The sequence below is a fragment of the Chiloscyllium punctatum genome, chromosome 22, assembly GCF_047496795.1.
Source record: "Chiloscyllium punctatum isolate Juve2018m chromosome 22, sChiPun1.3, whole genome shotgun sequence".
Classification (NCBI taxonomy): Eukaryota; Metazoa; Chordata; class Chondrichthyes; order Orectolobiformes; family Hemiscylliidae; genus Chiloscyllium; species Chiloscyllium punctatum.
In genome coordinates this window covers 67,248,688-67,261,736 of record NC_092760.1, presented here as the reverse complement: position 1 = coordinate 67,261,736, position 13,049 = coordinate 67,248,688, and the positions used below count along the sequence as shown (strand labels likewise).

Below are 13,049 nucleotides of genomic sequence, written 5' to 3'. Positions count from 1 at the left end.
GCAGGTATAATGATATAGTGAGGATCATGCTTTGCTGATGCCAATTCAAGTAAAGGAAGGGCGGAGGAGGATGATATCCATTGAGCAAACAGGGACATTGTGATGAAGGCAGAGCTGATTGAAGCCTGGAGAAGCAAACGATGAACTGCTGCATTCAGGTAACTGTGGATTTTCATATCAGGAATTAGTACTAGCTAGTTCCTCAGGCAAGGAGCAAAGAATTGGGGAAGTGATGTATAAACAGGATAATAATAAGATACAAATGAAGTAGTCACCATTACTAGGGAGTTCACCGTTTAAACTTTAAGGGGGTAATCAAAAAGATTTTTCTTGATATCGCACTTCAGGTGTTTCAGTCTTGTCTGTTTTTTTTTGCCATTGTCTACATTGCTGAAGAGAGCAAAAAATTCCACCCAAAATTCCAAGGCCAAGCTAGACTTTTCTAAAAATTCACCTTAAAACTTCTTGTATTGTAAGAGTTACCTGAAAGGAGTTATTTCCTAGAATAGTAAGATTCACTGATAAAACATTGACCTTATGAACCTGTGTTTAACATTTATTAAAGATACACACTGAACTGATTGAGACTTCCACTGTAGTTAGCCCTGTCCCCTACCTCCTTCACCCCCCGTACCCTCACCACTTTACAGTTGTAATTCATAGATCTTGAAACATGCAAAATATAGCCTCTCTCCTCAACTTCTGCTCCTTAAGGAATGGTTGAGAAATCAGTTTCACTTTGCCAGATATTCTGCCTCACTTAGTTTTCTTTGCCAATACTTTGAGATAATAGATAGTACCACTTAAATTTGTATTGCACCCTGCATTATAAAAATGAACAATGACTGTAATTTTCCTTTTTTTAGACAAATTGTGGGGCTGGTGTGTTAGGTGTTAGGTTTTGACTAACTTGCTGGGCGCCCCACTGTGAAAGCTTGTCAGATCATGTGTCATCCTGTTTGATAAAATCTGACTGGTGACCTTCCTCATTCCTGATGAAGGGCTTTTGCCCGAAACGTCGATTTTCCTGCTCCTCGAATGCTGCCTGACCTGCTGTGCTTTTCCAGCACCACTCTGATCTTCACTCTGGTGGCCTTCTTGACCAGTTGTAGGCTTCAACAACAGCCTCCAGGCATGCCAGAAGCTGCAAGCTGGCAATCTCTGGGTCCTAAAGAATTTGATTGAGGCGTACTATTCAATGGACCTAATGGCAAGGTCTTTTTCTTTTGCTTATTTTGGCTGAGAAGGAGAGGGAAAGGAAATTGAGACAAAAGATAAGGGCTAGGGAATGGCTTTCAGAAGCCACTCCATTGCCCCCTCCCACCAATACCTCTCATTGCCCCAAGACAGGAGCCAATGGTGAACCCTCCTAACTTGGCAAGCTTACCCTGGTTATCAGTTGGGAAGCTGGTTAAATTTATCATCTGCTGAGAAGGCAGGTAGTTTTGGAGCAGGCACTTTGAGGACCTTATGTGGCTGTCAATTTATCATTTAAAGGCCTTACTTTCTGGCGAGTTAAGAAAGCCATCAGTGGACCTTCTTGCCCATCTCTTAATTGGTGAGAAAGGGCAATTGCCTCTTGAGGGTAAAATTGTTCAATATTTTCTCTTCTTCCCAACTCCAGGAAACTGAATATTTCATCATCTGTTTTCAGATGTTAACAAATTGACTGACTCTTTGATCCAATGAAAGTAATGCCAGTTCTGATTCAGAAAATTAAATGCTCAAGTATGTCAGAAGTATATAAATGTAGGTTGACCAATAAAATCAGTAATATGTGACTGCTGTCAGAGCTGCCACTCTTTGAATGAGATTGAATCACCTTTAGTGACACCACTGAGTCCATAAATCTTCTGGTATCTAGGTCAACATGTATGTACTAACAAACAGCATTAAAGAAAAGGTTTAACTAGTCTTTCAATTTTGTTCTCTTTGTGGGATTTTGGCTGAGCACAAAATGGCTGATACAATTTGCCGACAAGAAAAAAGTGACTGCGCTTCTGAAGTTAAACATTCATATAAAGAGCTTTGGGATGCTTTGAGAACATGAAAGGCACCATAAAGTCCACTGTGTTGATTGAAAAACCCTTTGCTAACAATGAAGGGACCTACATGCTGATGACTCATTCTCAATGTCATCATGCAAAATGAGATACACCAAACTCAGAATAAAAAGAAAGTAAGCCACTGCATCTTTGGAATCAAAATTGATGAACATTATAATCTTTTATTTTTGAAGCTGAAAATCTCCTGTGTTTTACAGTGGGTCAATACAACTGCTGTCTGTATGAAAGCAAATACTTTGGAAACCGGAAATAAAAATGGTGTTTGTACTCAATAGGCCAGGCAGCAATTTTGGAGAGAAAGCGGAGTTGACAGATACTCTTCTTCAGAAGATTTTCATCCTCACCACCAGTAGTGAGAGTTGGGAGAATTCCTGGCTCGGCCACTGAGAAATTGCCCATGAGAATGGGATTTCCATTGTGGTGGCTGAGGCAGAAATTGATCCAGTTGAACCTGCAAATTATTTTGAGACAGCCACAGGGGCCACTGCTGGGTGTGGCAGCTGGCTGTTCAAAAGGCTTGGTTCAGTGCTGTGCAACTTCATTCCTGTGGCAAAGAATTTCACAGGCTCACAACTCTCTGGGTGAAGAAATTTCTCCTCACCTCTATCCAGAAGACCTACCACATATCTTTAGAATGTGTCTCCAGTTCAGGATATTCTAATCATCAAGAACTTCCTTCCTGCATTTACCCTGTTTAATCCTGTTAGAATGTTATATGCTTCTATGAGATTCCCCCTAATCTTCTTAACTCTAGTGAATATAGTCCTAACTGAGCCAGTCTCTCCTCACACATCAATCCTGTTATCCCAAGCAACAATCTGGTAAGCCTTCTCTACACTTGCTGCATAGCCAAAACATCATTCCTCAGATAAGACCAAAGTTGCACACAGGATTCCAGGTGTGGTCTTAACCAATGCCCTATACAAGTTGCAGCAAGAAAACTCTACTCCAGTACTTGAATCCTATTGTTATAAAGCCAAAATATAATTTATCTTCTTTATCGCCCACTGTATCTGCAGTGTTCAAGAATTCCCAGGTCCTGTTACACTTCTTCCTTTCCCAATCTGTCTCCATTCAGATCATAATCTACCTTCCTGTATTTCCTACCAAACTGGTAAACTTCATATTTGTCCATATTACTGCATCTGCCATGTATTTGCCCAGTTATTTAACTTGAGCAAATCACACTGAAGCTTCTCTGTATACCTTCCCACCCAGCTTTGTGTCATATGCAAACTTGGAGAGATGATACACAGTTACCTCATATAAATCATTAATATATGTTGTGAATAGCTGGGGCCCAAGCACCGATTCCTGCAGTACCCCACTATTCACTAATTACCAGTTGGAAAAAAGAACCTCATACTCTTTCTTTCCTGTCTGCCAACCAGTTCTCATCCATTTGGTATTTGTATACCACTTACACTAACTTTGTCAGCCAGACAGGAAAAGCAGCTTTTTGATTATTTTCCAAATAAATTACAGCCTCTTTGCACTCAAAGCAAATGTTGGCTTGTCATTTTCACCATTACTAGTGACTGATGGTAAACTTTATGATAACTGTGCTTAAATATTAAAAGTCCAATGATCGTAGAAGATTTCTTGCTTCATTTAGTGAGGCTGCACTGATCTCAATCAGTTCTGCACACTATAGTAAGAATGCCTTAAGATTCTACACACACCAACTGGAGAAAACAATAGAGGCTGAGTTACCTGTACACTTGATTAAAATAAATAGAAAATGCTCATACAATGAAATACAAATGAAACACATATAAATGAAATACTCAGTACATCAGATATCCAATATTAAGAAAGAAAATATTTGAAGCCAATTACCTCTTATCCAAGATAAACATTTTTAGAAATTAATGGCTTTTAAGCAGGTGCAGGACTAGGAAAAAGAGAAAGGTCTGTGGTACAGTAGATAGGCAGAGTGATTAAATGGCAAAAATGATTACGGAACAAGTCAGAAGTAAGTGATAATGCGACATATGTCTCCTGTACACTTATGTTTGCTTCACTATATTAAAAGTGTTGCATATATCTGGAGTGAAGGCCAGATTTGAATTTGGATTGAAGGAAAATAAGCCTCCCTGGAGGAGGGTGTCTCATTCCACTCGGTCCTGGAATCATGTCATGCCCCACTCTGCAACTACTTAGCATTGGTGTGAAAGGAAAACCTCTTCATACATTACATGGGCAGGTGCAGCCTACATTTACCAACTTCTGCTAAGTGGGTCTAATATTGTTTTGAAGTGAAGTATAAAATGAAAAATAGCTGCAAAATAAATGACTACGAGAGATTGATAGCAAAAAAATTGCCTGGAATTAAAAAATTATGCTAGCATGAAAGCTTCCGAACAAATGGGCCCAAGTGGGTGTAAGGCTGGCTGTAGAGGGATAGAAATCAGAGGAGCAGGAATCCTAGTTACAAAATATCTTCTGAAACTTGTAAGATTATCTTCAATGTAACTTTGCCTTACATATATAGAAATGTATTTTATAATTAAATATTTATTGTTTGCTATTTTGTTAGTACAAAGTAAAAAAAAATCTTTATTGAGGGCTGTGAAACAAAAGATTGCATATTTCTAACTCTGAAACAGGGAAACTGGCAGAGTACAATCCAAGATATGTTCTTTCTGAAACGAACAGCTTCTTGGTTTGTCAAGAATGGTCGATTAATTCCAGTAAGTTTTTGGAGGGTCTCAAATGAATACTAGTGAGTACAGTAATAACAATCTGAGAATGTCTGACAAATCCCCAGGATAAAACACGTGTTTGCCCATTCTATTGAGGCTCTCTTTCAGCAACACCCACAACCCCCACCTCTCTCTCTCTCTCTCTCTCTCTCTTGCTCTCTATGTCTTTCTTGTTGTGTAGATTCTTATAAAATAAAACACAAGCAGGCAGCAGGGAGATTACACTTCAGTGCAGTCTGTATTCTAGTAGAGAGAAATAAAGTTGTTTAGTGAACACCTGCCATGGTGTCAATAGAGAGGCTGTGAACTGAAATCACACCAAGCATAAGAGGCTGATGAAGGGGTGCAGGTTTTCACGCTGCTAGCAGTCAGAATTTAAAGGGAGAATTGCTATTATAAAGCAGAGTTCATCAAAATATGCACTGGCAGACTAAAATTACACCTGGTGTTCTGGTGGAGCTTGGCTTTGTCCATGACCATTAGTAATGTTTTTTATTATTCGTCCACATGCTCTGACTTGCTTCTTTCTATATTAGACTTCAATTGGCTTTGATGCTTTTACTTCAGTGATGAGGTGTTGATTTTATCTTCCCATTGAGCCACTTTATGTACTGAAGTTTTTTTCTTATCTTCTGTTCTTCTGAGCATTTTTCACTCCAGGTAGAGGTTACACAGTTAGGCAGTGCAGGTGAATGGAGCATGAAAACTGCTGGGGAAGAGATTGGAATTAAAAGCAATGCCATTGAGGTATCGTTCTTTTGAAACTGTGCACTTTTTCCGTTTCTTATTCATGTAACTTTTTAGCTGATACAGTAAAGATCTTTCATTTCCAAAATCTCTGCTATGGGTGAGGAGTATCTCCAGCCAAGATTAATAGATCAACACTTGACATTTTCATAAGAAATCCCTTTGTGCAATATTTCAATGCAGGCATTACGTGCTTGTTTGAGTCAAATTAATGCCAGTGTTAGAATTAAGGACAAGGGGCTATCTTACAAGCTTTGTCTATTTCCAGTCTGCCCTCCTAAGTTCTGTGAGCAATTTTACTTGATCAGAAATGAACTTGGTATCATACAGAGTGCATTGAAATATGTAAGAGTCACTATATAATCTTAGTGATATTTCTCAGGGAGGGGGTTGTTGACAGTTCATAGTCAAAAGATTTATACTATTGACAATGACAACCTCAAGAAAAAATATAAATTGACCTTAAATGAAGAGAAAACCAAGAATATAAAATGATCATGATTTATTCTAGGGTCTGATATGAAGAAATTTAAAATTAGTTCTGGTGTTATATTTATTTAAATACTGAAAATCTAGTGTTGCTTTTGTTGGAAATGTTGCGACTATGATTCAATGTAAAATTAAAGTGTCGCATTGCTTCTAATATTACGGCTGTTTGCCAACAGTAAAGAGACTCAGGGTACAGAATTAGGATCAAAGCCTTTGATGTCCTAGGCCACTGATTGTACCCATCATCGAAGAAAGGTTTTAGTCAAAAAAATCAATCCAGTGCTGTCTATCGATTTGAAAACATCACAGCTGCTTCTAATAAGTGGACTAGATGGGCTGGTTTCTATGGGGCTGGAATTACCTTTCGATTGCCAATGCCTGGGTGTTGGTCCTCTCAATTGCTGTGCTACCTTTTCTGATCAATACTGAATCATCCAGTGGATAGTAATTAGCTTTTAGAGAAGCACTCAACAAAGATCTGTGGTGACTCTGATAGACTTCACCAGAAAAGGTCAGGCAAAATCAGCAGTGAACTAGAAGGTGATGGATAAAGAAAAAGACCCCTTCCCTGAGAAGTACTTAGCTCTTTTTTAATTACTGTAATTTTCAACAAAAGTAGGAGAGTGAGATGATGAAGTACAGCACTTTCCTCCCTGCTGTTCCTGATGAGGCTTGATAGTCCTCAAAATTACGCATTGACTCTCGTTGATTTCTCCCAGTGTTTAGTACTAATAACCTGTAGGGTCTTTTTTCTCTCTACCTCTCAGTCCTAGTGTCACTGCAGTAATTACACTGTGTGAAATCTGCACTGCAATCACAGCTGCCAACTCTGAGCTTCACAAGCTAGGTCAGACTTTGTACTGCACAGATAAAATGCTAGACCGACACAAGACAGGAAGGAAAGGAGTTGGGTTTGATTCAGAAGTATACTTCAGAAACAGAAACCTTCAGACTATTGATTGTGCACAATTGTGTTCATACACATTTTTAAATGAGAAAAAAAAGTAAAGCTACTTCATATTTTAATGACTTTCTTCTTAAGCTATTTACCAACAAACTGTCCACTGAAAAGGTACGTCTAGGCAATTATTAATCAGCATTACAATTTGCAACAGATTTTTCCTCTATTTTTGATAAAACAAATCAAAATTTGTTTCTTAACCACTTTCTGTGATACGTAGATTTTTTTTTCCATTAATGCATTAATGTCCACAGCAGAGCCAGCATGTACTGCACATCCCTAATTACTCATGAGAGAGAAACAGATACAGAGCAATCGGGAGAGAGAGAGAGAGTGGTGGGTGAACCTTTTTCTTGAGCTGCATTATTCCACATAGTACCGTTAGAATTGCACATCTATGGAGACACAATGAGGATATTAAAATTAAGTAAAACAAAAATAGTGGTACCTCTACAGAAATGTGAGGCTCTGAACCCAGTATGTGGTCCTGTCTCCATTTGAACCTGCCTGCCATCTTTTGATGAACTTTTGCCTGCTCTTGTCTTGTTACACAGCAACAGAATAATCTACCTTACTGAAGGTGGAATAACTGGGCATCACCAGTTTTGTTTCCCAATTCCCTTTCCAACTTTCAAAGTTTTTCTCTTAACCAGCTAATCATGCCTGAAACTAGTGACATTGTAGCAATGTTCAGAACTAATCTCCCCTGAAGTTAGATGAGAGAAATCATTGCTCCAAGACAAAAAAATTGAATTTGGTCATTGTCTTGAACAATAGAAGGAACTTTAGTTTAATGGATTATTCAAGAGGATTACCTAATTCTGTAAAATGAATAACTTGTACCCTCTGCTTTTTAATGTTAAAGTATTAAATATTTAATATTAAACAAAACTCATTCCAGCATGGATCATCCTCACATTAGTCTACTCAGCAGCTGGAAAGAATTACTCTCCAGTGTGTCTGGTAAATAATCAGAGGCGCTATGGAAGCTAACATAAGCTTTCATGAAAAATCACAAGAGAAGAAGTAAAATATAATTCTTTTTGTTTCTGCAGTGGGATGCACACTATGGCCTGCCAACAATCCAGCAGTCATTGTGCATTTACATTTTAAAAGGTAATCTATTCAGCTGGGAACTATCAAAAATACACTGCCAAACTTCTCCATTAGCCTTTTGTGTTTTTTCACCATATTACAAAGTTTGCAACATCAGTGCCTGCAATGTGGTATTTTAAACAAGCTTGTTAACTGTAGTAGCCAGTCCTATTTTTTTTAAAAGAATCGCTTGCAGTTATAAAGACCTATGGCTGGCTATTTTGATTCAAGTGTGCAGATTTGCGGTTCAGAAAGGCATGAAGGTGTTAAAGAGGTAAGTAGGTGTAATGGCACATCTAATTCATTTGTTCACATTTGGCAGAATAAGTTCTGTGTAAATAAAGAATGCTTAAGTGCAGTGTATGATGGTGGCAAGGTTTCTTTTTTGGGGGACTCTAATCGGTCACTTCTCTTTCCCATACATAAACGCCAGCCAGTACCCGATAGAAACAAAGGAACCTCTCCCAGTGTCTGAATACAGTGACACTCATTCTAAGAGGAGTGGGGCAGCTTTTTGTAGGCACACTGCTTCAGACAAACAATGGCACACAATGAGTTATTGACTTGTTTATATATGGGGCTCTTTTCACTAACTAAATCTGACTCCCACAGTCTGGACAAATGATTGATTTCGCTGGTAGAATGGGAAGCCCTATGCATTTAACTCTATAGTGTAAACTGTTTCTTCCCCATTTGTACACCCTGAATAGAAGCTTATTAAAATGCACTTTCCAAAAATACCTGCAGCTGGCCATTATGAGTGAGTTCTGTATATATAAATAAGTAATTTGTCCCAGTCTTTTGTATGGCAACAGGGCATTGGAGTTTCATGTGGGTAGATATGAATGCTAGAATAATCAGTCTTTCACCAGACTGCAGCAGTTAATGTAAATGTATACATGATATGAAGTTATTTTTTTCAAACAATTACATTCATATTACAAAACAGAAAGGAAATGAATTCCTCTGCCAAACTATGTGTCTAGAGGCAAATCTGTTGAATTTCATGCTCACGGCAATGAATGAGTTCAAGCCACATAAACTGTATCAGGGCACCGTCCATTGAGCACAAAATACTATTATGGTCTGATGTAGCATAAATGCAGTTTGGCTTCTAAATGAATAAAATTGACTCTAGGTAATTTTCACAGCTGCATGGACCTGCGCACATTACTAATAAAAAAAAAGCCTGATAGGAAAATAAAGTTTAGAACAGAGACACGCTGTGTTCAGACTTTATTTTTGCGTTTTAAATGTAGATCACAATAATGAATGAGAAAGGATGGCAATTTAAGAGCTGTTCAGAATTTCAGCCTGATTGCATTTTTCTTGATCCTTTAAATTAACAATGTAGTTTTGTGATAGAGACATTTGGAAATTGTAAAGGTTACCTTGGTTGTGCAAGTAATTTCTTATAATATTATTTGTACAAGTCTGTAATTTCAGAAATTCAAAATGCCATTTTTTAAGTGCTGGTAGACAGGCATAAAAAAAAGCAGTAAGATGTCCATCATCACAGAAATTCTCAGGTTGCAGACTGAACAATTAAACTGTTAACAGAGGCAACCTCTGTACATATAATCACTTGTAAGCTTATTCGTGTCAACCTCCATTGATTTTATTTGAACATAATTGCTACAGAAGTGATATTTATTAAGAGGCACTTTGAAGTTTTTAACTAAACTGCTAATGAATTCTCTTCCAGCCATTTCATCAGAATCATTTCAGTTTGTTCAAAGATGTTCACTTATGAGAGGTCTTTAACCAACGTCAGACTATAGAGAAGCTAATTGTGTGCGAAACCATTCTGACAAATGCCAAATATAAGTTTTAAAATTTGTTTTTCTTCCTTTTAGATATACCATGCTTTGAATGGATGCACACGGAAGATTACGCACAAAGCCCTTCTCTCTATGACTACAGGAGAACTCTATAAAATAAATGAAGATGTGAGAATTTTTTTTATTGCCTTTCTAATAAACCAAGTCAGAGTTGTCCTGATGGGGGAGGGTATAAAAGGTGTTTGCTGGGAATTTGTAGCCTTGTTGCTCAAAAATACAACCTGGCCTTTACATGCATCTTGTGTAAATTCAAAAGCAAACTTCGAACATATCAAATAGTGGAAGTTAATATAGTGTTTAGTGGCTGTGAAAGGATAGTTGCAGCACACTTGGAAGAAGGTGGCTGGATATGAGCTTAGCATTTTTATGTGGCTGACTGCCTTTGCACACAAACAGATTGAAATATGAACAGACCTAGTTATGTGGGGTCACAAAAGGCCAAGTTTTGTCTTCTACTCTATTCAGATTGCTTTAGATTGGTGGGGGTAGCTTTGGCTGGAAAGAGAATTCTTGATATTGTAGCTTATGCTGTGTAGTTAAAGTAGTAACTGCAATTTACAGCATACAAGTGAATGAGGAAATAATTCTCACGCCCAACAAAAAACATAACATTCAATCAATTACATCAGTAATTAATAAGAGTTTCATTAATTCATATTCTTTCTTGTCTTTAGGAATAAAGAGTTTTTTTTTGATGTGGTAAACTTATCCTTGAAAGGACAAGGGATTTTTAAATTGCTTGCTTTTAGTGTTATTTGAAATGTACCCTTCAGCAAATCCAGAGTTTATTAGAACAAAATCACTACTTAAAAATGTGTAAGTGAAATATCCACTTTTATGAACTCATAAAATTAAGTGCAGAAGAAAACGGGAAAAAACACATTCAATATCTTTAGATTTTTCAGAAATTAACTTAGAATAGCACATTTCACAATTATTAGAAATATAAAATAGAGCCTGTGCAATTGTTCCGTGGAATAATTTAAAATTGTGCTTCCTATGATTTTAGCCAAGATTCTTGGCCATTTAATTGGATTACATCTCTCCCTGGCTGACAGAGACCATGTTAGATTTATACACTGATATCCTGCATCAAGATCAGAATGTTTCATTGCTTTGATTTTAAATCTAATGATTTAGTACATCAATAAATGAAAGCAACAGATGGACTAAAATCAGGGAAGGAATGTGTCTCTCTATTCTCGGCTTTTAATGAGTGCCTTAAGAAATACTTAACAAAAAGAAAAATGATCTATTGTATTAAGCAGTTCACAAATTGCAGTGAATGCTTCATGAAGGCTCATGCGATGTGATTTTCATTCTCTTATGTGTAAGCATCATTTAACTCACAAGAAGGAAAACTGCAGAGGAATTATGATGGGCTTTAGAGTTTAAACTCTAAGATGGTACTTCTGATTCATGAAGTCTTTGTTTACATACCTAGTGCACATGTACTACATGCACCTTTCACTATGTTCAATTGGTGTGAAACAGCTAAAGTATGGAAGAATCTGATCCAAGTGTGATAACCTTTTGGAGATGTAAATTAATTATAAGAAACCTTGGCTGTGAAACTGGACCCTATCATGCCTCTAGTGTTAGTGAAGCCTGGAATGCTGAAAATGACAGCAGATTCACTTCAGACCACTTTTAGCATGGTCTCTGTGACACACCATATTTGGAAGTAGGGTTGCAACTGTATATTGGAAAAGTATGAAATAGGCAGATTGTGATGCCACTCAGCATCTAAAGCTAATTTGGCATGTTCCAATATACTATTTTTTATCTCATAAATCCAGTTAATGTCCTCTTTTAATCATGCTGAGCAGAGCATGTGTTCAGCTTCTCTAGATGCCACCCATTAGCACTTCCTAAAGGGATCAGCATGGAACTTCCAGATGGGGTGCATTGACTTTCCTTTGGTGCTGCAGTTGTAGAAGAACTGTATATGTGTTATTGGAGAAATTCTCAAAATGAGTTGGAGTCAGATGGAAATGGTGATTTTTCCAAGGAACAGGATGGGGTGAAGTAGGATTTGAGAAAATAGACAAAGTATATAAAATCATCCTGGATCTTCTTGGCAATGCCAGCCGCAACAGTCTCAGCCACTGTGGGCTCAATACTTTGCAGCCTTGTCTCCTTCAAGGGATTCAGGAGCTACAGGCATGTCTGCCTTCTGGAGAGTCTTAGCAACTAATTCCTGTTATCATCAACTTTAGCAAGCACGAAGGAGGAGTGCCACTGAGTTTGTTGCAAGGTGATTGGGTGACGTTCCTATCACAGGTGAATACCTATAAGTGTGTGAAAACAGGGAGACGTGGGTGTGAGGCCTGCAAAACAAATAAATGTGTGAGGGTGAAGTGGAGCAGAAGAATATTAGAAATGTGTCCTGATTGCTAGAAATTGCTGATGGGTGAGTGATTGGAGTGCCTTGAGCAGTACGTGTGCTTGGCAGTGCGATGGGCAGGAGGAGGTATTTCAGGGTTTTAGGTTTACACTTGGGTGAAGTTACTGAGCTTTGTGTGGCACTACATGAAGATCTTGAGCGTGTGACAATACTTTGTCTTTAAGAGATGTATTTTGTTCTCTTTTTTCATGAAGAAAAGTTAAGATCAGAGGTACTGATTGGTCTGTTTCAAAGCCCATAAAATAAACAGCTGGTGAGGCCTTGAGTTTTTTTTTCTATAGTTGGAACAATAGAAGCAGCCTGAAAGGGTGAGGTCAAGTGCCTGCAGATCTAGTTTTAGTTTTTCAATAGCAGTTGCTGGCATCTAGAAGCTGGGTTTGGAATCTGCAGTACATCTCTCTCTGCTACCTTATCTCTCTCTTCCTTGGAGTTTTCTCTTGTTGTTTTTCTTCCTGAACTGGAGCATTGTCTGTGAGAAAACCTATTTTTCAGAACTTTGCCTTTTGCCAAGAGAGTCTTTATGGGATGTTACTATATTGGAATAGTTAATTAGTAGGAGCTAATATATCTTTTTTTTATGCATTTCAACAGCGTTCGAGTTAAGACAATTCTTCCTTTTTATTTTGTCTGTATTCTAACGGTATGTAAAAGTAAAATGTGTTTTGCTTGTCATCGAGCAGTTTGATCAATTGAATTGCACTTGGAATGCAATACACTTACACTTACCTTTGAAATAAG

The 13,049-nt window shown here is 37.8% G+C and overlaps 1 protein-coding gene across 1 annotated transcript in view; it reads left to right on the top strand.

Moving 5' to 3' along the window:
* LOC140493745 (doublecortin domain-containing protein 1-like) overlaps positions 1–13,049 on the top strand; it is a 621,788-nt gene that overhangs the window by 221,258 nt on the left and 387,481 nt on the right. The window contains exon 9 of the mRNA XM_072592573.1: positions 9,920–10,012. Coding sequence (XP_072448674.1) covers positions 9,920–10,012 — 93 coding nt within the window. The remainder of the gene's footprint in view (positions 1–9,919; positions 10,013–13,049) is intronic.